The 24,968-nt window shown below is 33.2% G+C and overlaps 1 protein-coding gene across 2 annotated transcripts in view; it reads right to left on the reverse strand.

Moving 5' to 3' along the window:
- Positions 1-24,968, reverse strand: part of krz (beta-arrestin protein kurtz) — a 102,454-nt gene that overhangs the window by 6,555 nt on the left and 70,931 nt on the right. Inside the window, exons 3-4 of one of the 2 annotated variants that reach the window (XM_090103213.1) lie at positions 13,550-13,611; positions 7,217-7,312 (exon numbers count right to left, since the gene is read on the reverse strand). In XM_090103213.1, the coding sequence (XP_089959339.1) occupies positions 7,217-7,288 (72 nt within the window). In that variant the 5' untranslated portion in view covers positions 7,289-7,312; positions 13,550-13,611. Of the gene's footprint in view, positions 1-7,216; positions 7,313-13,549; positions 13,612-24,968 lie in introns of those variants that run through there. The other variant, XM_090103214.1, reaches the window with a different exon arrangement.

The following is a 24,968-nucleotide window of genomic DNA, read 5'->3' on the forward strand; positions in this document are numbered from 1 at the left end:
TTGTCATCGGTCCTCAATAAATCTACAAAGTTTGAACGAAATCTGACCGTATAAAGTGGGTCAAAATCGCGCCCAAAGAAGTCGGTTACAAACATACAAACATACAGGTGAAGCTAATATAAAGCGTGTAAAAACATGGCCGTCTGCACTCACAGCGGCGGTTGTATAAAAAAACACATGGAAAGCGTTTTATTTCCCTTTCTCATGCAAGGAAAAGTTAAGTGCATCACATTCCTGTAAAACAATTTTTTAACGTGCACCGTATATTGAATCTTTCACTCCGCTTTCGATTCGATACAGTCCACCTAAAATCGGTTAAGTATAACTTTTTGTTTTCTTTTTATTTCAGCGAGGTGTTACAATATTTTTAGGTTATGTTTAACTTATGGACATAATATAACTAATAGTAAAGTATATAATATTTTGATAATATTAAAATTGAATTTAACCATACAGTGGTATACGCCAAAATGGAAAGACAGTTCTAAATAGGTAAAAAGTATATCTTAACTAATGAAAGTAAGAAAATTTATCTTGAAACAGTACAAAACATTTACATACAATTACAACGTAAACAAAGCCATACTTTAACTTCATATTTAGTGCGTACATTGCGCATTGGTGGAAATAATTCGTATTTGAAGCCATAATATAACGTAGCTAATAGGCTAAGGAAAAGAATTTAAATTCTTATCCAGTTCAAGATAACTCCGATAAGTCGTGCGAATCGAAGAGCTGAGTACAAAACTAGATAATATAGACTCTAAACTAATAATAATAGACAATTTGACGAAGGAAGTATGTAGATACATTCAAATTAAAAATTGGAGTATGTGAAAATCGTATTATTAACCTAGAAAAAAATTTTGCATTGCGTGACGACTTAATTAAAGACCTGCAAAAAAAATCAAATAATATTGAAAAAGAACACAGATATTCACAGCAGCAATGTCGTTTCCTAAATATTGAAGTTGTTGGTGTGCCGGAAAAATCGAAAGAAGATCTTCCACAACTTCTACTACAAATTGCAACTTCAATAAATGTCAACATACAAAAAGACGACATCGAATTTATCACCAGGGTCCAGCCGTTTCACTCAAACCCCAATAAGCCAAGAAGAATCATAGCCAAACTAAAATCAAGGAATATTAAAAATAATATAATAGCCAACTTTCGCAAAGCAAATAAAAATAAGGGTTTAACATCTAGCGACCTCGGATTTGAAGGTAATTCATCAAAGATATTTATAAATGAACACTTAACAATTGCGAATAAAATTCTATTTAACAAATGTCGACTTCGTGCGAAAGATAATAACATCAAATATATATGGATAAAAAACTGTACCATTTATATGCGCATGAACGAAAAATCGCCCCCAATAGCTATAAGCACCGAAGAAGAATTAGAAAAATATTTATCAAAAAACTATTGATGTACTTAATTTTGCGTATTTGTAGTGTTCATTTTGTTATTTTATATTATTACTATATCAATGTAAAATCTCAAATTTGTATAAAATTAATAATATTCTTGTATAACATACCGACACATCACACATACACATACATCATTTATAAACACATATATATTATAATATTACATTTAATTATATTGCAGATAATTTTCAATAAAAGGTTGCGAGCAGCTGCACTCCAATCACACATACCCGCTTCGCTTAACTTGCTTCGAGTCCTCAGCGTTTTAATTTCAATTCACCCTCATAACAATTTTATTTTTTTCTACTTGTGATTTCACTTTTATACATTCTTAAAAAATGAAATTTCTAAACATTTACTATCAGAACACTCGGGGACTCAGAACTAAATTATCAAACTTTTACAAAAATATCGAAGCGAACAATTATGATATCATAATTATAACTGAAACTTGGTTGTGTGAGGGAGTGTTAGACTCAGAAATATGTGATAGCCGTTACGACGTATTTAGGCATGATCGTAGACGTAATAATATGAAGGGAGGCGCGGAGTTATGATTTGTATAAAAAGATGTTATTCCGCATTTCTAACAAACGAGACCCACGTTGGTAACGTTGAATGTATTTGGATTACGATTCCCGGTCATGTTCTAAGTAGTACGCTATTAAATCTATATTCAAAAAACGCGGATATTCACGTGGGAGCAATATATATTCCACCGAACTCCAATGCGGCCAGTATATTGGTCGACTTCAACGAATCCTTCGTTAACTTTCATTCGAGTAGGCAGAATGACTCATTTTTATTAATCGGTGATTTTAATTTACCTTTTCTCGCGTGGACGCCTGACGGACATTTGAATAAAAATAGTTCTAATACACTCTTAATGCGAACCGCCGACGATTTTATGAATTCTATGTATTTATCCGGACTCTCACAGTATAACTTCACTAATAATTGTTGCGGAAATATTCTTGACCTTGTTTTTTCAAATCTTTCATTAATTTGCGAACAATGCGACCCAGCTTTAGTGAATATCGATAAATTTCATCCCCCATTACTTATAAACATCAAAAACTATAAAATAAAACCCCTGCGTAATAATCCACGGATCATAAAAAAAATTTTTAAAGCTGATTATATGTCAATTAACTCGGCACTCGGGAAGATTGAATGGCACCGAATTCTTACTAACGGGACCGTTGATGATGCAGTTAATGGTTTTTACAAAGAGCTTAACTCAATCATAGAAAAATACGTACCCTCTGCGCGGGTTTCAGGACGTTTTAAGTACCCTCAATGGTACACCCCATCATTAATTAATATCATTAAAGAAAAGTCTAAACTTCATAAAAATTGGAAAAAATTTAAAAACCCGAATGATTACGCAGCATTTGCTTTACTAAGAAATAGGATTAAAGTTTTACAAGAAGAATGTTTTAAAAATTATATTAATAGCCTAATAGGTGCGAAAAAGAAATAATTCATAATCCTAAAGAGTTTTGGAGTTTTGTAAATAGCAAACGCAAAAACAACAGCTTGCCATGTCGTATGGTATATAATGGAGTGACTTATTCTTGTGGTGCAGATATATGTAACGCTTTTAATAGCTTTTTCCAAAGCGTATTCATACAATCTTCTTCCTACGATCCCAAACCATACGCAGAGGAGCCCCATTCTAACGTAATTAATTCAATTAAAATTTCAAATAAACTGATAACAAATGCGGTTAAAAAACTAGATAGTAAAAAGGGCGCAGGCTTAGACGGGATTCCTGCTATATTTGTTAAAAAATGCGTAAACGGGCTTGCTGTTCCCTTAAAATTGATTTTTCAACGATCTTTGGATGAAGGTATCTACCCCAAACAATGGAAAGATGCACGTGTAATCCCCATTTTTAAAAAAGGTTCAAAAAATGAAATTACTAACTACAGGGGTATATCAATTTTAAATATCTTCGGTAAAGTTATGGACAGTATAGTTAATGATTTTATGTATAGCTATTGTAAGCAATGTCTTCCTTCATCTCAGCATGGATTTTTTAAGTCTCGGAGTGTTAACACAAACCTTTCAGAATTGACTAACTATTTACTAACTAACATAAGTGACGGCGCTCAGATTGACGTCATTTATACCGATCTCGAAAAGGCTTTCGATAGAGTAGACCATAATGTTCTCGCCGGGAAACTAAATGCTGTAGGTATTAAGGGTAATCTTCATAGATGGGTAATATCTTATATTAGAAACCGTCGTCAGGCAGTAGTCATAGGAAGTCATAAATCTAACTTCATAAACGTCACCTCCGGAGTTCCACAAGGATCCCATATATCACCTTTACTCTTTAACATTTTCCTTTTCGATATAACACATTGTATTAAGAACTCAAATTGCTTACTGTATGCCGATGATAACAAAATTTTCCGTAAAGTATCTTGTACCGCCGATTGTAATCTACTCCAATCTGATCTAGATAATCTCGGAGAATATTTTAAAATTAATAACATCGGTGTAAACATTCAAAAATGCCAAACCATAAGCTTTTCTCGTAAACGTAACATTATTTTATTCGAATATAGTATCAATAATCAGTTAATTAATAGAACAACTTCAGTAAAGGATCTCGGCATCCTTCTAGACGATAAATGTTTCTTCGACGCCCATATTGAGTACATGTCCAGTAAAGCATACAAATCCCTTGGTTTCATCCTAAGAACAAGTCAACCTTTTAAAAACCCTCAGTGTTTAAAAATGCTTTATCATAGTTACGTCAGAAGCATATTAGAATATGGAAGTATAATATGGCGATTGGCGACCATTTTTTAAAAAATATATAGACAAAATTGAAAAAATACAAAAGATATTTATGAAGCATCTTAGTTTTAAAGCAAAACATAACTTTAAGGACTACAAAGAATCCTGCATTTTCTTTAAAATGAATACTCTCGAAGACAGACGTACTCTTTCAGATATTATGTTTCTTTATGATCTCCTAAACAACAAACTAGACTGCCCCCAATTGACAGAAAATATATATTTTAACACCCCTCTAACTCGAACACGTAATACTCCTTTATTCTTTATACCACGTACTAAAAACCAATATATGAAGAACTCACTCTTTAATCGCCTGCCTTCGATATACAATCAAAAATTTTCTACTCTTGACATATTTAACAGCCCTCGCAATCGTTTTAAAACCAATGTAATTAAAATATTATCTAACGTACCTAACACATTTTAATCATGCACACACTCACATATATACACACAAACATACCCAAACGCACGCACGCACTCACCCACACACACAACTCACCACTCTTTAATAAGTTACTGTTTTAAATATACATGTAATTGATAATAATTGTAAAACTCGTAATTGGCGTATTGTATCATAGATATAAGTAGAGTAAGTCAAACTGTAAGCTGTGTAGTTTTCAAAATAAATAAATAAATAAATAAATAGATATGGTGTGCACAATTTGATCGCAGTTATATAATAATCTAGATTCTAGACCAAATTGCCGTGACCTAAAATGCACGCCTGGCAAGCTTTTAGTCCTAGACGTGCTTAAAATTTAGTATTGAGATAAAATTTTATAAATCGACGGCTAATGGTGTGTGTAATTTAATCTGTGCTATATTAAAAAGTTAGGAATTTAATGTGATAAAAATATTGAGGATTAATATTTCTAGGAGATGTTTAAAATCACAAGAATGTGGAATCTCGAAGACGTTGAGTTTCAAGTTCAAACTAAAATATGTTTTAAAGTGAAACTTTTATTACATTTGCGTCCGCGTCGTCTCAAACTTTTTGGTCTGTGTAGCGCATGTCGCGTGTATGACCGTCACGCGACATGCGCTACACAAAGCAGTGTTCGGAACCGTTTGAACAGTTTCACTTTTACCGTGGTTTCATAAAACCACTACATTTTTTTTATTCTAGCAACTTTTACAATCAAATACGATAAATCGTTGCTCTACAAGAATTTGGTTTGAGGCGAAAATATTTAAATCCTGCATCGCGGCCAATTTTTAACAGCTTACAGCTGCATTGCAATAAAAAAACTAAAATATTATGAGTTCACGAGTCACGGTTCAAAAATCAAATTTAAGTATTTCTCTCATTTAGGATTCATATAAGATTTTATTTAAACTCATGTGAAATATATTTTTACGGACTCAGTGTTTCAGGATATTCATTAAATAGAGTTTTAAATCGATTAGACCATTCTACTTTGTATGGTAACAAAAACAATTAGCCTGACAGATAACTGTGTTAATTCTTCTGTTCGCAAAAAAAGAAAAATTATATTCTGTGGCACGGCCTCTGGTTACTTGTTGTACTTTTATTCTATAGTACATTCAATATGGTATCTATTAATATATTGGTGTTCAGAGTTTTCCTTCTCCTAGATGGGTTGCGATCCAACGCTTGGAGGCCTATCTCCCCCTTAATAGATCGATAAGAGATAAATCTTTGGGACCTTAGTCACCTTCTACGACATCCTAGTCTTCTGATAGGGTTGGTGCTATTCTAAGCCGGACACCACGCGTTATGCTGGGTGCAGTCGCCGATGCAAAGAGAGACATCGGGAAACCCCTGCTCCGCTTCAAGGACTGTGCAAAACGTGACATGGCTTCTTTCAATATTGATTATAAAACCGGAGAAGCTCGCTAATGATCGATCTGATTGGCGCAAACTTGTTTCCGAGGGCTGCAGATTCTGTGACGAAGCGTGGTTCAGAGTACTCGCAAGCAAAAGGGTGAAACGTAACCAAGCCGAAAACGAACCTGTTCCAGCAAACTTCCCCTGTCCGACCTGCGGAAAAGTATGTCGATCTCGCATTGGATTGTTCGGACACCAATAGCATTGCTCAGGCATAGCACCATAAACCGTCTGTAATAGACGTATAGGCCAACGACGACGAATATATTGGTATCTATAATCGTTGATATATACGTAAATTTCTCACTCATAACAGCTAATATCGTGCTCAACTACGGATAATGCATGTAGCAACTAGCAGTCACGACAAAATGCACGCCCGTGAAGAGATCACTCACAAAAACACACGACATGCGCTTTTCATCACCGTAACTAAGAGCTAAATTGTACAACAAACGAGTATTTACCATTTACATACAAACAAACGGTTAGACAAATCATTACGAAATGTAAATAACTAAATAATCACGCGGGAATGTCACGTTCCCCACACAATTAACTATGTTTGTATTTTCTTCGTGTAATTCGCAAATTATTTTAATGAAATTGCTATAATTGGTTTGACCTTTTAATTTATAACTTTATTTAAATTGTTCGTACTCGACACTTTGGGGTTAAAACCAGTAGTAATTGAACATTTTTTTCGTTTCGAATATAAGGAAATAATGATAGTTGATTCAAGTTCAGTAACACATTAATGAGAAACGCCGGTAAAAAAACGAATATAGATTAACATGACTCACTTGTTTAAGCACTTAATTAATCTAATTTATGTAATTTTAATTATTTTGTCCTTAGTTTCTCTTATAATTTTGACCGTTTGCAAGGATGCTATCGAGCCGATAGGTAAACAGAAGTATGCTTCGGTTGAGCAAGAAATAAACTGATCTAACTGAAAAATCGGTCGAAAGTATGCTGCATATCACAAAGGAACACGGGACATGTCTAATTGTACCAGGACATTTTAAATTTTTGTAGGTATGTTGGATGTCAATAACATTGTTTTCTATTTATTATTTTTATTGTGAGATGTGAATGAATACCATACCTTTCCATTTGGCGAGCTCTTCTTGAACACTCGTGTTGCCTGTCTTTGCTTGTTGCTGCCACCGTCGTCCATTGTGTCGCCGCGCCCGCCGCACCTCTGCATCAAACGAAAAATAAAATTAAAAAACAATTAGTTGGAGAATGTTTTATATTTATTATAAGTCTATAATTATGTCACTCGGGAATATATTATTTGGTAAAATAAAAAAAATAAATGAAAAATCTTTCCAATCGAAAAATCCATACTTAATATTATAAATGCGAAAGTAACTCTGTCTGTCTGTCTGTTACTCAATCACGCCTAAACTACAAAACCAATTTTCATGAAATTTGGTATGGAGATATTTTGATACCTGAGAAAGGACATAGGCTACTTTTTATCCCGGGAAAATGACGCAATCCCGGAAAAACCACGGGAACGTTAACTATGCGGGTTTTACTTTAACTGCGCGGGCGAAGCCGCGGGCGGAAAATGGAAATCTAGTAGACTATATTTTAAGACATATAAAAAGATACACAACTTCTACCCATCTTATTTGAAACAAGCAGCTTATAAGTTTTGAACTATATTTATTATAGTCATTGTTTCATATTAGAACACAGTACATATAAGTAGATCAATAGTTTTACAAATATACATTAAACAATCTACAATAAACACTAGCGCACGAGGCAGGTTCACACAGAAAGTCATTCGAGAACTTTCAACAAAACATATTATTATAGATAAAACTTCACAACATCGGAATAGGGTTAGTTTGTTGGTTGTATCGATTGTTCGAAATGGAAGTTAAACCGACTTAAAAATTCAATGAAAAGCAATTATTGGAAACACTATATCGTTTTTGCTTCATAATTGCATTGTGATGTAATCCAATTTTTGTGCTCCAAATACCTAGGTAGGTTTTGATTTTTTAGAATTTATACCTAAAAGTTATTATACACATAACATAAATACATCTCCAACTGAATTTATGTCAATGAATCGTGAGAATACAAATGAAATTTTCAACACTTTTAAGAATGGAAGGATGTTCATTACTTTTAAGTTTCATATGTACTCAAAAGAGTTAAATGAGTTTGAGTTTTTAGAGGTGAAATTTGGCACAAATAAATAAGCTAACAGACTGCATTGACACGTGAGGTAAAACTTGAGTTTGAGTGAAGCCAATGGCTGAAGTTATAAGCTTATAAATTCTCTTTCCAATATCTATGTCGTGAATCGCGATTTGTATTATTATTAGTAAAAGGAATATTGATTAACCTGCTAAAAGTTGATTCTAGACTTTTTTTATTGCTTGTAGTATATTATATGGATTTCCAAACAGATTTTACTCATTTATTTCCACAATATCCAAATTAGCACTATTCAAAACCGTGAAGGAAAATATCCCAGGTGTAGGAATATTAGTATTTTATGCTCTGAGTAAAATATCGTGAGGAAATCGGCATGTATATAATCAAGTATATATATATAAGTTCGACAGCATGTGACATCTGCCAACCCGCACTTGCCCAGTGATGGATTAGGTATAGCTTGAACCACAGTCCTGAACCCTCATAGGAGACCTATGCCCTGTAGTGGGAACATAATGGGTTGATGATGATGCATGATAACTTGATGGCAAAGTGGTAATGTTCTTGTGTATTGGAGAGATATTTTTTACAGACCGGGTGACTGTTTTAGCATGATGAATACCGTTTATGAAGATCGAACGTTGTGTTGGTAACCTATTTACACCTTTTAACTTAAAATATTATTGATCCCTATCCTAAAATTCCTAACATGGGCACATATTGTGGTGTATAATAAGTTTCCACATATGAAATAATCTTCCACGATATTTCCTTATCACAAAATAGGCTTCATTCAAGAATTAAACAAAACAAATTACAAATACACTGATTCCTATCAGATAATGAATACTTTGGTATATTTTCCAAACAAACTATAACAATTTAATTAGATAATAATCATCACGAAAACAACACAAAAGTATGTCATGCTTCGTTTAGAAAGGCATAAAGAATAACTATAAATAACTAACTATACTAACTCAATTATCATAAAAATCACTATCACTACATAGTATAAAACAAAGTCGCTTTCCCTGTCCCTATGTCCCTTTGTACGCTTATATCTTTGAAACTACGCAACGGATTTTGATGCGGTTTTTTTTAATAGATAGAGTGATTCAAGAGGAAGGTTTATATGTATAATAAGATCCATTAAGTAGTGGATAAGTACTGTTATTTTTGAGGTTTCTAATGTGATGTCGTAAAAAATTACATTTATTCCGCTTACATTGCAAACGCAGGCTGAACCCTACGAGTTTTATCAAAATAATGTACTAAGTATTATACACATTGAAAAGGTCTACAGAAAAGTCCGCGATGGTATATGTCTATCTCTTATGGATAACCCACAATAACTTTTTTTTGTCATTTACTTTTTACGACAAATAATGGCTAATTTTCGAAGCGATTTTAACCAATACAGCATTAATCCTTAACCAATTAAATACCATGGATACATTGTTCATTTAATATAGATCTATATGACCCTTTACACCGTATGATTTAAGTGAATATTTTCGAAGATATTACAGATTTAAAAATTGCAGGACGTAGCGTTTGCGGCCGCCCGGCTATGTATTTTATACCCGTGCGATGCCGGAGGCCGGAGCGGGCCGCTATATTTTTATACCTATACAACGTTCACAATTTTTCTGTAGTGTATTTAGTATCAGCATTGCACCCGTGCGAAGCCGGGGCGGGTCGCTAGTATCATATAAAATACATACTATGATTGTTATTACTTATTAATTATACAATATTGTGTTCGATTAAAAGGCTATAATTTAACATTACTATTTCAAGGTTTTATTTTGCACGTGTTATTTCTCTCTTATTATTTTTGTAAAAAATATCTTCTTTAGCGCGATTGATTTCATTTACAAAAATTAAAATATGATTTTAAAAATTCACACTTACCATTTTTATTAAATTTTTAATAACGACTAGATAAAAAGACTAGATAGTTTATGATACATAACGTTAATTAATTAGAACGTCATTTCAACTTCGCATTATCACAATGCCAATATAAACTCCTTGCTCACGAAATCACAAAAAAAGCAAAAAATATGCGCGCGTCAGCTGCGAACACACTATCAAAATTTCCCGCCTTTTTGCGTTACAACGTCCACGCGCGACAAATGAAACATATCGACTGTTTAATGATGATTAACAGGTAAATATTTTATAGTATTATGCGTACAACCTTTGGTGTCATGCGAAACATCATAATAACAGACGGCATGTGACGTCAAGTTCTGGGTAAGTAACGGTGTGGTGATACTATGAAGCCATAAAATAAGGCGCAAGTTACACTGTGAGATTCACTTTTCCGATACCGATTTCATTATAAAGAAGAGCTAACTGAATTACCTGTTTAATTGAGTTGGGATCAACACGGCGAGTGAAGGCGCCTATTAGTACGCTGTATAGGTACGGAGGAAAATTTAATTATACACGCTTTTAGAGTTATAAATGTATCAACATCATAACGGGTAATAATTTATATTAAGTACTTATATGAACTTCAAACCTATGTTTGAGAATAAGCTTAATTTGTTGTTCTTTTCATAAAAAACCGGCCAAGTGCGAGTCGGGCTCGCGCACAAAGGGTTCCGTAGCAGCAAATATAATAAATTACAGTTAAATCAACCTATCTCAAAAACTATAAGAGATACTTTGATCAAACCAAAAATCGTTGAAAGAGTTAATTAGCATGCATCACCTCTATTTTTTTTAGAATTTTATACCCCGTAGTTATAAAAATAGAGGGGGGGGGACATACTTTTTACGACTTTGAGAGCTGATATCTCAAAAACCGTTCACTTTAAGAAAAATGTTTTTTAGAAAACTTTATATCATTTTAAAAGACCTTTCCATTGATACCCCACACGGGTATGTACATCGAAAAAAAAAATTTCATCCCTCAGTTACATGTATGGGGGGCCCCACCCCCAATTCTTTTTTTTACTATTTAGTGTCATATTTTTGTAGCGGTTCATACAACACATATTCCCATCAAATTTCATCACTGTAGTACTTATAGTTTCCGAGTAAATCGGCTGTGACAGACGGACAGACGGACAGACGGACAGACGGACATGACGAAACTATAAGGGTTCCGTTTTTGCCATTTTGGCTACGGAACCCTAATAAAAAAAGCTAGATACCTAATAAAATAAGGCAATTTCTACATTTTATAAATACAATATAAAAGATCCTAGTGGCTGTAATATCTACCGCGTTTGCGTCAACAGATTTGCCTCATACCGTTGAATCATTCAAGGAATTTGATGCCTTATGGCTTATGACAATGTGAACGACTTTTCCAATAACACCTTTCTTTTTGCGGTCAGGATTCAATAGAAATGGTTGCGAGATGTATCACGTGTGACGTGTGTATAATATGAATGAAAACGTGCCTATAAAATATTTGATTACGTACCAATATGCATGGTCTATACTTTAAAGGAAAGTCATTCTAAACTGAAAATCACATAGTATCTGGTAGTTATTGTTAAGGCTAGAACAGAAATGTGAAATATAAATGCCAAAGATAAATTTTTAGAAACATTAGTCAATTTTCTAGAATGTGGTTAGACTCGTTAGGATTACCAAAGAGTTATGTAGAGACTAGACATAGAGTGATCTAAATAACATTGTCAGCATTTTCTTCACTACATGATGAAGGCAAAGGCTACGTTGTATATCATTATTAAATGGTAATTAACATACTCAATCTTAAGTGAAGTATATAATTCAGTATAAAGTATCTATGTATTAAGAACTAGCGTTTCCCGCATGGTAAAAGGAAATTCTCTTGAGAATGAGACGTTTCACCGACGTAAAAAGCAGCCTATATCAATAACTATCTCCAGAGACAAAATCAAGCGCTTCAATCGCTCCGGTGCGATGTGAAAGAAAGACAGACAAATCTCAGTAACGCGTTTAAAATATTAGTAAGGATTTAAGATTTATCGCCTATAAAAGATTTTCTGGTGTCAAATAACGTCCCCCTAACGATGTGACCTAAGCGTGTGCCATCAGACATCGCCTTGTGACTCATAGCAGTAGATAATAGATTTGGAGAAAGTTTAAAAACTATGACTGGACAATGGTGTGATATAAATGTTTTCGGCGTGACGTGAACTAGTCACTACAGGACGCTGGCAAAAATATGCCTACGCAGTATTGCTATAAAAATTAGTTAAAATGAATCGTATCGTAATCGTATATAATTAATAGCGGGCGAAGCCGCGGGCGGAAAACTACTTAGGTATAAACTATGTATAATGTGTTCTTTTATTCTTAATTATGGTGGTATTAAGAAGCAATCGTCTAGCATTTATTCTACTAACCAATGATACGTTATGGCTTAGAACTCCAAATTTTGTTACATACTAGCAGTATTTCCTAAGCTCTGCATTTTTTAAAGTGAAACTTTTATTACATCGTCTCAAACTTTTTAGTCTGTGTAGCGCATGTCGCGTGACGGTCGGCTGCCGAGTAGGTATAAAGCAGTGTTCGGAACCGATAAGTTTCACTTTTACCGTGGTTTCATAAAACCACACAACATTTTTTTTTATGTTTCGCTTCATATCTTCATATCTTCGTAATCATATTTGCACAAAAACTCTCTCCTCTGTACTTCAACAATGATAATACATCTAAAGTAGTACCCAGCTAAGCCCCGTGTACTCAAATAGCTGATAAGTAAATTGGTACTACGAAACAACTAGGTCTGACCTATTACCAATTAGATAAGAACGTACTTTCGTACTAAATCTATATTCTATAATACGCATAAAACAATAGTAAGTAGGTACCATAAATATATCAAATCTCAACCTATACTGAATGATAATATTATATCAGCATCTTCATCGGCCCATATTATGTTGTCACTGCTGAGTGCTGGGACACGGGCCTTCTATGAAGGTAATATTATGACTTAGGAGCTTAGATCATTACTTAATGATCTAAGCTTAGGAGTATGAAAAATAGATGATGATAATTATTAATTTATGTTAAGAATGTAGAAAAAATCTCTTCACTAACTAGATATTATTAGAGATTTATTTCCATTAGTCTACGATAAATACAGAACTTCATTTCCTTAAGAATTTGACCACTATTTTAACATTTGACTATTTTTTTTTATAGACTTTCCAGCAAAATAATTTTCCTTTATTTTTCTTATTTTAAAGATCATCATTATTTTAATGCAATAATGATGATCTTTAAAAAAGATACTCACTTAAAACTCTGGTCGGCTCCAGGGTTCAACAACTCCGTCCGCTACTCTTGCGCCGCGCCGCCCTGAAACAACAAAATATAAAATATTAGACAAATGCTCTCTGTTTATCATTATTGCACGCCTCATAAGCGAAGCGTTGAGGTGGGTACTACTGTCACTTAGCGCAAAACATCTGATTTTTCAAACTTAAAATGTCTTTATGTATCATACATTGCACTTGTAAGATAATACATACACACACATATTAAGAAAAAACACTATTTTTAACGTTCATGATATTTTTGATGTCATTTTTGTTATTTAAACTAGTTAAAAAACAGTTTAAAAAAGTTCTGTCTTGGACGTCCGTGTGTCTGTATGTGCGGATCCTTTTTCTTGTTAACACGATAGCGACCGAAATACTTTACTAATCGAGTCTTTTTTTTTCTCTTAGGCTTGAGTATGCTCAGGAATAGAACCCTTTCATTTTTCAGGGTCTGATTCGATGTGGTTTAATTGTTATTAAATAAACAAAAATAATAATTAATAAATATTTATTAAAAAAAATTATGAGGCGTGCACTTTTGGATTTTCCAAATTATTTAAATTAGAATAGAAAAAAAATGTCATTTGAAAATAAAAAAAATACCTGAAGAAGTAAGTAAATAGGTTCTGGTGGCTTTTAAAACAAGCAATTCAGAATATTAGGTATATTTACTTTTTTATTGAAAATATGATTTAAAAATAATACATTCAGAGCAAACAAGCACTTGCTCATATCTATATAACTTCCAAGCAATAAAATACGCGATAAACAAAGCGAAACAGGAAGTCAAAAATGAAAAATTCAACCGTCACACGAAATGATATACGCGGGGCAATGTGGCGGATAAAAACGTAATCCCACAATAAAACATGAAATGCGAACTGAAATATGTTTAACAATTAAACACGTTAGAAACTAAACAAGCGAGCGTTTCTCGGAAGATTAGTTAAATAACAGCTGGGTTGGTATTTTCTCATATTCTAAGGCAATATTACGCCATTCGGTTTACCCCAAAAGTACGTAAAATACAAGAATGATTGACATGTTGATTAACCTCACCGAATGTTTGCAAAAAACTCGCTGCAAACTTTTCCCCGCCAATGTCGTGTTTTGTTTTCCATCGACATGGGTATGAAAAATGAACTATGTGGAATGTCTGTTGAACTACGCGTATTTTCCGTTTTGTTTCTCGAATTTTACACGACAATATAATCACAGAAAATACTGTTACTTGTAGTATATAATAATGAAGATGATTTGTTGCTATTGAACGTTTATTAAATACTAGCGGTCCGCCCCGACTTCGCCCGTAGTACATATTTAGGTTTTCTATACATAAGATGCCGTGACCAAGGAAAACGGGTTTCATTTTTATATATTAAATATTAATATAAAATCCATCAGAGTAATAACTATGTGTTAAGTAATACGGAAAAATAAACATAGAAATTAAATTGACTTGAAAAATGCATCAATACATATTTTAGAAAATGGATGGAACACCATCGGATGTCCTTATCGAAGTACATAAGAATTGTAACTCATAAATCTTCATAACACAATGTCTATATTTTATCCCAGAATTATATTTTCCACCAAATTTATCTGAATGAAAGGAAAAATAACGTTTTTATCCTAACACAAACAAAACCTAAGGTCAATGATCTCCCACATCGTATCGCAAATAGCGAATTTCCTTGATAAGCATCAAGATTCAAGCCACCGAATGCATAACAAGCGAAAGGGGAACTAATAAATAAACGAATTACCAGTCGACACTTTGGAGCTAGAACATTCTAGAATCTAGAATATCACTTCCAATATTATTATGTTTTCTCTAATTTTTGCATGCCTTTAATAATAATAAGTTGTAACCATTTCAATTAACATTGAACCATTTAAGCTTTTAAATTTTTATTTAACACTCCACACGTTAGTAAAAAGGCTAAATGGGTATCGAATTAATATAGACTTTATTAATGCATTAATAAATCATCATCAATCCAACACTATAATCTACTATATAAAAATAAGTCGGGTTTTTCTTCCTGACGCTATAACTCCAGAACGCACGAACCGATTTCCACGGTTTTGCATTCGTTGGAAAGGTCTCGGGCTCCGTGAGATTTATAGCAAAGAAAAGGTGTCTCTGGTGGCGAAACGGAGTTCGCCGAGTTTGCTAGTATAGGTATTAATATAAGCTTATGAAAATAACACCATATTTATACGTAATATAAAATCGCATTACGATTGAATGCCTTCATCAGATATTATTCTCAAGTTGGTTTACTGGTATATACCTCTACTTATTATAGGGAACCCATATAGGTATATACCTATATGGGTTTCCTGATTGAACATTGATAGCATCGTCCCTCGTGATTGGGATCTTTCCGGGGAATATATAAAAGTCATAGGACCCTTTAGGCGCAGAGGTGAAAATCCAATTCGAATCTTATGATTAGATTTTTTTTAATTCCATTGTTATAACGATACACATAATGTTGGTTGTCTGTTTGTCTTGTACGAAATAAGAATGTTCGTTCCTATTTCAAAACTACAAAAATAATTGGATAAAATTTGTCATGAAGATAGATTAAAGACTAGAGAAACTGTTATTCAGTTGACCAGACCAGACCACGCAAGTAATACTTCGGCTCAAAAGTAGTATTTTTAAAGGTAAACATTACGGTTGATTAATCTTAATAAATAATATAGGTACCCAGTTGTATAGAAAGCTATGAAATTAAATTGTTATATACTAGAAAGTGACCATTATAGCCTGTGTATATTTCCCAAGTGTAGAGTTTGGTCCAGTCTCGACTCTCGTCCTAGTTTGCTGGTAGTTTCACTAACAGCCAAGGGAGTTGTGGTCATAATTTCAAATGAACCTTTTTAATACTGTTACTAATTTGAGTTTAATCCTAACTTGTTTGAATAAAATAAACACCGAAGCTATTTGAACAGATTTTATAAACCGTATGTGGGCATGCATGACTGCAGCTACTGCACAAGCCAGTTTGCGCATTGAATTAGTAAATCCATAAACATCAAAACACGGCTTGTTGATGTTTCGCCTTGCATTTTAGCATTTTTTATAAATATTAATAAAATACATAGTTGTACGTTTACCAAAAAGCATTTAACTCAATACTCATTAAAAACAATATCCTTAAACAAACCTCGCGTCGCGTCGTTGGAATAAGTTACGTTTGAATAAGGTTTAAAACCGAGCGAAAACTTAACTAAAACAAAGCCTGCACGTGTAGCAGGCGCATTATGGAAACTAAATGATATATTATAACTAGCTAAAACTTTAATTTCATGAGAATAACCGCATAAGACCTGGGTAATCTCTGAAAAGATTTATTATCTGTACCACTTTTCAATTTAAAGCGATTCTTTATACTAGAAACCAGTCATCTGTTTTCTTCTCTCGATTCTATGGTGCTGGAGTTACTGCCCCTGTCAATTGCACTAGAGTGCAAAAGTAGTTTCGATAAATAAATTTAATAAATAGTGTTTGTATTTGAATATGCTTATGAGTGGTATAGTTTTCCTATTGTCAGCTTTACATAACGCGCTGCAGAGATCGCATTGTGTAAAAATCTTCATATGTATATGTATACGTACCTATGTATATTCTTTTTACTCATATACAAGGGATAAAACTAATGAAGATACACGTCACGATGTAAATATCTAAATTGCACACAAAATCCACTCTGTCGCACATTTGCAAGTGTAATGAGGCGGTTTCACATACGCTATTGTGTTACGAGTTTTCAGCCGAGATTTGCATCTTCTCTGACAAAATATTATCCAACTAGCTTCCGCCCACGACTTTGTACGTGCATCCCCGTTTTTCCCCGTTCCCGCAAGAATTTCGGGAAATCCTTTCTTAGCGGATGCCTACGTCCTAACATCTACCTGCATGCCAAATTTCAGCCCGATACGTCCAGTGGTTTGGGCTGTGCGTTGATAGATCACTGTATGAGTCACCTTTGAGTTTTATATATATAGATTACTTAGGTCGGACATGGCTTGGAAGACGTCATAGAGCTAAAACTTAAGATTTGAACAGATTATACCAGTGTCAAAGATTATTTAATAGTTTTTCTTGTGTTTAATTTTGCCCGAGTTTTATAGATTTAGAAAATAAAGACTTCTGAACGGATCTAAAGCGTCATAATATATACCTACGTTTCGGACACTTTATACCTCTAGAGAGCGTAGTCACGGGGAGATTATTTAATAGTTACTTCCCAGTAGGTTTCTATGCGGAGTCAATTAATACATTTCTAGGAAAGCCGCAAAGCCGTCGGATTCAATATGAATTCCCAAAAGGTTTTCTAGTAAGTTATACGTATTTCTCCTCACGTATCCCGATGTTTGTTACTACACATATCTTAGTTTTCGATTCATGTAACTGCGCATAAAATTATGGCAGATAATTTTAATTTACTAAATATAAGTACCTTTACCAACATGACTTCAATGAATTCTACCACGGTAAGAAGCAAAATGCTTTTGAAATAAAAACTACTAAAATTCTTAACAATGCAACTATTTTCTCTGGAAAAGTTTAAAATTATTATAGTCTTTCTGGTCTTACTGCAACGTTCGACCGTGACTCCTTCGATCTACTCAAGTTGCAGTAAACATATACTGAAATTGCTTATTGCAACTTTATGAAACTGACGGGAAAGTTTAAGCTTTCGCTGTATCGTTGTTCATTATAATAAATATTGTAAGGTTAATGGCAACAAAAAAGTACATACCTGGAGTTATTTTAATTTTTATAGTTCATTTAATTTTCATATATCATAACTTTCGTATTGAGTAGTTAAAATCATCCCGCCGCGCTGTGGTTAATTTATGCCTATACTAGCTTCCGCCCGCGACTCCGTCCGCGCGGATGTCGGTCTTCGCGTGGATGGTTTATTTCTCCATTTTGAGTAACTCTGACAATGACATCTTATAAATATCTATTGGACCCAAATACGGCTAGGCCTATAATAATACGCAACGTGTGTTCGCGGTTCTACAGAACAACGTCTATGGATAAAACTGAAAAATTAAGACTAATTTTTTTCTACGTATTTTTCCAGGATAAAAAGTATCCTATTTTACGCCCAGGATAATAAGGTATAATTATACCAAGTTTCATCGAAATCGAACCGGTAGTTTTCACGTGATGTCTTCACATACAGACAGACAGACAGACAGACAGACAGACAGACAAAAATTTTTTTAATCACATATTTGGGTTTGGTATCGATCCAGTAACACCCCCTGCTATTTATTTCTTCAATATTTTCAATGTACAGAATTGACCCTTCTACAGATTTATTATATGTATAGATTAGGTTTTAATTTATGTTATACGTTTCAAATTTAAAAAGGACATAAATACATAATTGAATTGACAGGGTCCAGTGCCCTCATTTATTTAAACATGATAGCGTTTTAACAAATTGCGAAAAGAAAATTTACGAAACACTAAAAGAAATAAAAACTCATTGTACCTTTCTTGGAAATGCTTCAATTTATTTGCGATATTAAATTCTGAGTGACAATATTTGAGACTTACATTTAAGTACATTTCAGTGAAATAATTGCAAGACAAGAACCTTATTGTAACTAGAAGATTATGTCTCCATAAATTAGCTTCAGTTATGAAATTGTTATCATAAATTTGATACATATTTTAGTGTAGAAACATTATACATACTCGGTATTTATTGAAGTTTGTGGTTATCTAGGAAAACAGAATCCTTCATAATTAAAGCTGTATATTGTTACATATTAGATTAAATTAGGAGAAGAGTAGATTATGTAATCATTTATTATTATCTTAGTTAACAAACATATTTCATTTATAAATGTGACATTAGAAAAAGTAAGGTATACTCATTCTTTAAATATATATATATAGCAAAGCCTTATTAATCAATTACGATCCTTATAAATACCGAAAGTAGAACAATAACAATTAAAATTTGTACATTATATTTTTTTTCACATTTACGTTTTTTTCACATTACTTTGTAAAAAAATGGTCTTTTAAATATACTTAAACCTATGACGTCGTTGCTTAAACTATATAGCATGACTGCTTTTTTTTTTCAAATTTATTTTGCGATTGGCACTTGGACTCAAATTTTACAAATACTAACTTATTTCGCATGTCTATCAAATAACCAGACAACCAAACGATAAAAAGTAATTCCATAACCACAAAATTAATCGAATTAATTATTAATTATTATTTTAACCAAAATAAATATACCAATGACATTTCAAGAAAAGAAACTCCAGTATTATTTCCAACAAAACACGCGTTATTTAACAGTAAATACGATAAATTAAATATCTTTCACTTAAAGACCCTCAAAGCAATTACGTCAATATCGAGTCAATTAGAGGTGACAAGCTCCAAATACCATTTATGTCCTTTGAAATGAAATATCTTAGAAGGGACCAAGTTCAGAGATTAAACTTCTGTATTGATACAGATGGGGTGTCGAAACACTTATGTCGATTGCGAAATGTATGCGTTGATGTGGTTTATCATTTGTGCCTTGTTCACATTATTCCAGTCCAGTGATACAGCTGCAGCGAGAATCCAGTCCAGTGGGAACTGGACTTTACGTATTTTCAATTTTGATCTATTCATGGTTTTTTACAATTAACATTTTTTTTCTGTACGCTCTGAATTAAACTTGAATTTTTTATTTAACTTTCAAAGTTCAAACATTATAATTTTAACAGGCTAAACAGAACATATCCCGAAGTTGTAAGCCATTTTTAACTGTCTCTCAGATAGAATGCGAGAACATTTTTCTATTGTAATCACGCTTACTGTAAGTCGTTGGTACGCGGATATAAAAATACCATTTCAATTTCACATCGCAGTGTAAAACCATTCCCTGTTCAGCAATTTTAGCTAGGGTTGCTTCTGTTTATTTTAATTTTTCAAATCAAACACTACAAAAATACATTTATAGTTGTATTATTTTCCAAAGATATAAGTACAAAAGAACTATAATAAAATCTTAGAATGAACTATGAAAAGCTATGGATAAATGTCTTATTGTTTTCAACTTTCAAACAAACATAAATCAACTCTTCGCACTTATTCTATAAAAAATAAATTGTATTGCACGCCTCATAAGCGAAGCGTTGAGGTGGGTACTACTGTCACTTCGCGCAAAACATCTGATTTTTCAAACTTAAAATGTCTTTATGTATCATACATTGCACTTGTAAGATAATACATACACACACATATTAAGAAAAAAACACTATTTTTAACGTTCATGATATTTTTGATGTCATTTTTGTTATTTAAACTAGTTAAAAAACAGTTTAAAAAAGTTCTGTCTTGGACGTCCGTGTGTCTGTATGTGCGGATCCTTTTTCTTGTTAACACGATAGCGACCGAAATACTTTACTAATCGAGTCTTTTTTTTCTCTTACGCTTGAGTATGCTCAGGAATAGAACCCTTTCATTTTTCAGGGTCTGATTCGATGTGGTTTAATTGTTATTAAATAAACAAAAATAATAATTAATAAATATTTATTAAAAAAAAATTATGAGGCGTGCACTTTTGGATTTTCCAAATTATTTTAATTATTCCTAGTCCACCGTAATTTCATTGTTCATAACCTTTAAGATCTAACATAAAAATATCATCTAATAAATAATATTCATCGAACGCAGGCGAAATTTATTTAGATACAAAATTAATAAATAAAATAGAAATCGTTTATTTAAATAACTTAATAGTTATAAAACTAGTAGTTTATTTAAATAATATGTAACGGTTGGCAACCCTTATTACAAACGACCTTGCCCTAGTGATTACACATGTGTGCATATGATGACGTCACGCGTCGGAAGTACCTACAGTGCAACGTGCAATTTAGACCACATAATAAATAGACATAGATTTGATACAATCGCCACAATACACAGTGGTCGATATGTCATTAGCAATCCGTTGAAACACAAATAAACTTTTATTTGAATTCGATTAATTTTGTGGTTATGGAATTACTTTTTATCGTTTGGTTGTCTGGTTATTTGATAGACATGCGAAATAAGTTAGTATTTGTTAAATTTGAGTCCAAGTGCCAATCGAAAAATAAATTTGAAAAAAAAAAGCAGTCATGCTATATAGTTTAAGCAACGACGTCATAGGTTTAAGTATATTTAAAAGAACAGTTTTTTACAAAGTAATGTGAAAAAAACGTAAATGTGAAAAAAATAATTGTTACTGTTAGATCATTAGAGAGTTATTAGCACAATTTCTTTGATCCACGAGTGAAGACACAAAACACGACTAGTATTGAATAACAAGGATGAATATATTGCCTTATAATCTTATAATTGCAGATGCTATCAATTATTGCATTTGATTACTGATGTGTCATCTAAATACAAAGAATTATGCTTTGTAATCTGTACTACAATATGCAATTTGTCTAATATGTAAATGATACACGATGGTTTGTGCATTAATTGGTAATTGTAATGTAATTCTAGCATTGTCAATCCTTTGTGTAAAATACATCTTATAATAAAATTCTCGTGTCACAATGTTAGTCTGCATACTCCTCCGAAACGGATGGACCGATTCTCATGAAATTTTCTGTGCATATCGGGTAAGTCTGAGAATCGGCCAACATCTATTTTTCATATGTACCACGGGCGAAGCCGGGGCGGACCGCTAGTCTTATATATAAAATTCTCATGTTACAATGTTAGTCTGCATACTCCTCCGAAACGGGTGGACCGATTCTCATGAAATTTTCTGTGCATATCGGGTAAGACTGAGAATCGGCCAACATCTATTTTTCATATGTACCACGGGCGAAGCCGGGGCGGACCGCTAGTGTTACTATATTATTTACTATGAAAACGAAATTCATGTGAAAATTCAAGACATAAGACATATTATAAAATACATTAATCATTATAAACTTCTAATTTCAAGTGAGTTTTCTAGATTTAATAATAAGTGTATACGTAATATTTTCAAACCATTTTTAAAACTACCTAAATATAACCTACTTCGGAGAAAGTTGTTCAAGTCGAGATTAGTTTAGAAGTAATATGTTACATCAAAACCGTATCACATTATTGGAAAATGGTAATTCCAGAGAAATCACATTAGTAATAGGATTTCATTTTCATAATATCAATACGGGATAGTTGTCATAATACTTCATTCGAGGGAATCAAATCATCCGCATCATATATTTCAGCTACTGAATAATAAATATAAATTATTTACCTCCGAAATATTACCTGTAAGCCAATAATACATAAAAAGGTAATATAATTTGCCCTCTGGCTATTAAAAGGTACCGGACAAGGACAATATTTATTTCTGAGAAATAAAAATATTGGCTTGTTTCTAGGAAACTGACATTTATGTGTATGTTTTTATTTGACCCGAACTTGTAATATTTCATTTTTTTATGTTCTTCAAACGAATATTAGTACGAATGAACTCATCTGAAAATGTTTCTAAATAAAAAGCAGACAAAGTCGCGGGCATAAGCTATCATTGAATTAAATCATAAACGAATTCAGTACCAGTACAAAATTAGAGATCAATTTACGACGACCTCAGAAATTTACCTTCCATTAAAATAATTACGGCCCGTAACAAAGGTGAAAGGGTGAAAATTCGCTACAGTCGTGAAATTGCGAAAGTTGTCTGTACATTGAAGGTATTAGAATTATGTACGCATTTGAGTATATGTACCTAGGCTTCGATGTATTTTAAGCTGTTCAAATGTCACGCACTATATTAATGCCATTATGAAATAGTCCACAAATCAATACTAATATTATAAAACTGAAGAGTTAGTTTGTTTGCTTGATTGTGTTAAAATCAGGAACCAGGGGTCCAATTTAAAAAAAATATTCCACAATTGGATAGTCCATTTATCCAGGGTGGCTTTAGGCAACATATCGTCACGCTAAGATCAATAGGAACGGAACAATGCGGGTAAAACCGCGGGGCACAGCTAGAATACCATAATCTGAAATATATCTGCGCTTTCATACATGAGAAAGAACAACGTCATTGGTCATTCCCTTCTATGCGCGGCGACGTGTTGGCAGTGAGAAAAATATAAGAACTTATAGCTGGAAAAATGTGAAATGTACAATAAATCATGTTGAAACACCTGATGCAGTCCGTTATTTATGATACGGCGAAGATTAACTTGCTTTTCACACTTTTATTTAGTGTGGACGGAATTTTCCATTTTTCATTGTTAAATGTTAGGTATGCCGGCGGGCGGGTGCCGGGCGGTTCTTTGGTTTTTTATTCTGAACTCTTTTCGACCTTTTGTTATGAATTCTGAGAAATTAATTTCATAGTCATTTACATGAGAATCGAGTGTCGCGTGACATTATCACGGTGCGCGTCACGTTGTCTGTTTTAGTGAAGAATTTATTCAAACAGCGCGCAATTTCTCTTCGAGTCTTCGACAGGTCTTTGTAGGGAAGCTATTTGAAACAGGAGCCTCCACTTTTCTCATATATAGGTCGTGTAATAAGCCAGCGAATCATTTGACACGTCAACATGTCACGCCGTGCCAACGCGGTATAACAGGGGTCTGGTTGATGACATGATGTGTAATTTTGAACGCTAGAATAAGGCCGAAATTGGAAACAAATTGGGGAGTTGTTCAGAACAAAACATCAAATATACTAATCTCTTGCCTTAACTGCAGAATCGTCCAGAATAACAAAAATATATATAACAGAAATCTTTACGAAAATAAGTTTTAGTGCGGAAAATACTTTACAAAATCTGCTAAATAGATTAAAATGTTATACATAACAAATATCCATCACAAAGACACAAATAATAAAAATCAAATCTTCCTCTACAATATTAGTGTAAATGTAGACCTTATAATGTTTAGGGAAAACACAAAAAATCACAGCACGTGTCACTCTCTCACGTCAACGTCACGTCAGACACGTCACACGCGTCAGTCTTCATTAAGCTGTGACGCGGGTCGCTCTTATATCCCTATGAATTTTTGTTCGTGCCTTAAGGAAATTGCAATTTAAAACCTTTCCAAGCTTCAGTTACATTATTAGTCCATTGAATAAAAAGTTCTAGAGTGCGTGAGTAAGTAACGTAAGATGTTTCTTCGGAAACATGTCAAGAGTCCCTAGGTAATAAACATACTAAAACCCCGGGCCACTAGGAGGAGCCCCGGAGTGGGGGGAGGGGGGAAATGGGTCCATTTTTTCATTTTTCGCTTAAATCTCAAAAACGGTACATGTTAGAGAAAAACTTTCAAGGAAAAGTTGAAAGGCCATAAAATTATCTATAAGTTGTACCTGAATCATTTTTT

The sequence above is a fragment of the Colias eurytheme genome, chromosome 6, assembly GCF_061535395.1.
Source record: "Colias eurytheme isolate Ceu_HAF_F1 chromosome 6, ilColEury1 Martin Lab GWU primary, whole genome shotgun sequence".
Taxonomy (NCBI): Eukaryota; Metazoa; Arthropoda; class Insecta; order Lepidoptera; family Pieridae; genus Colias; species Colias eurytheme.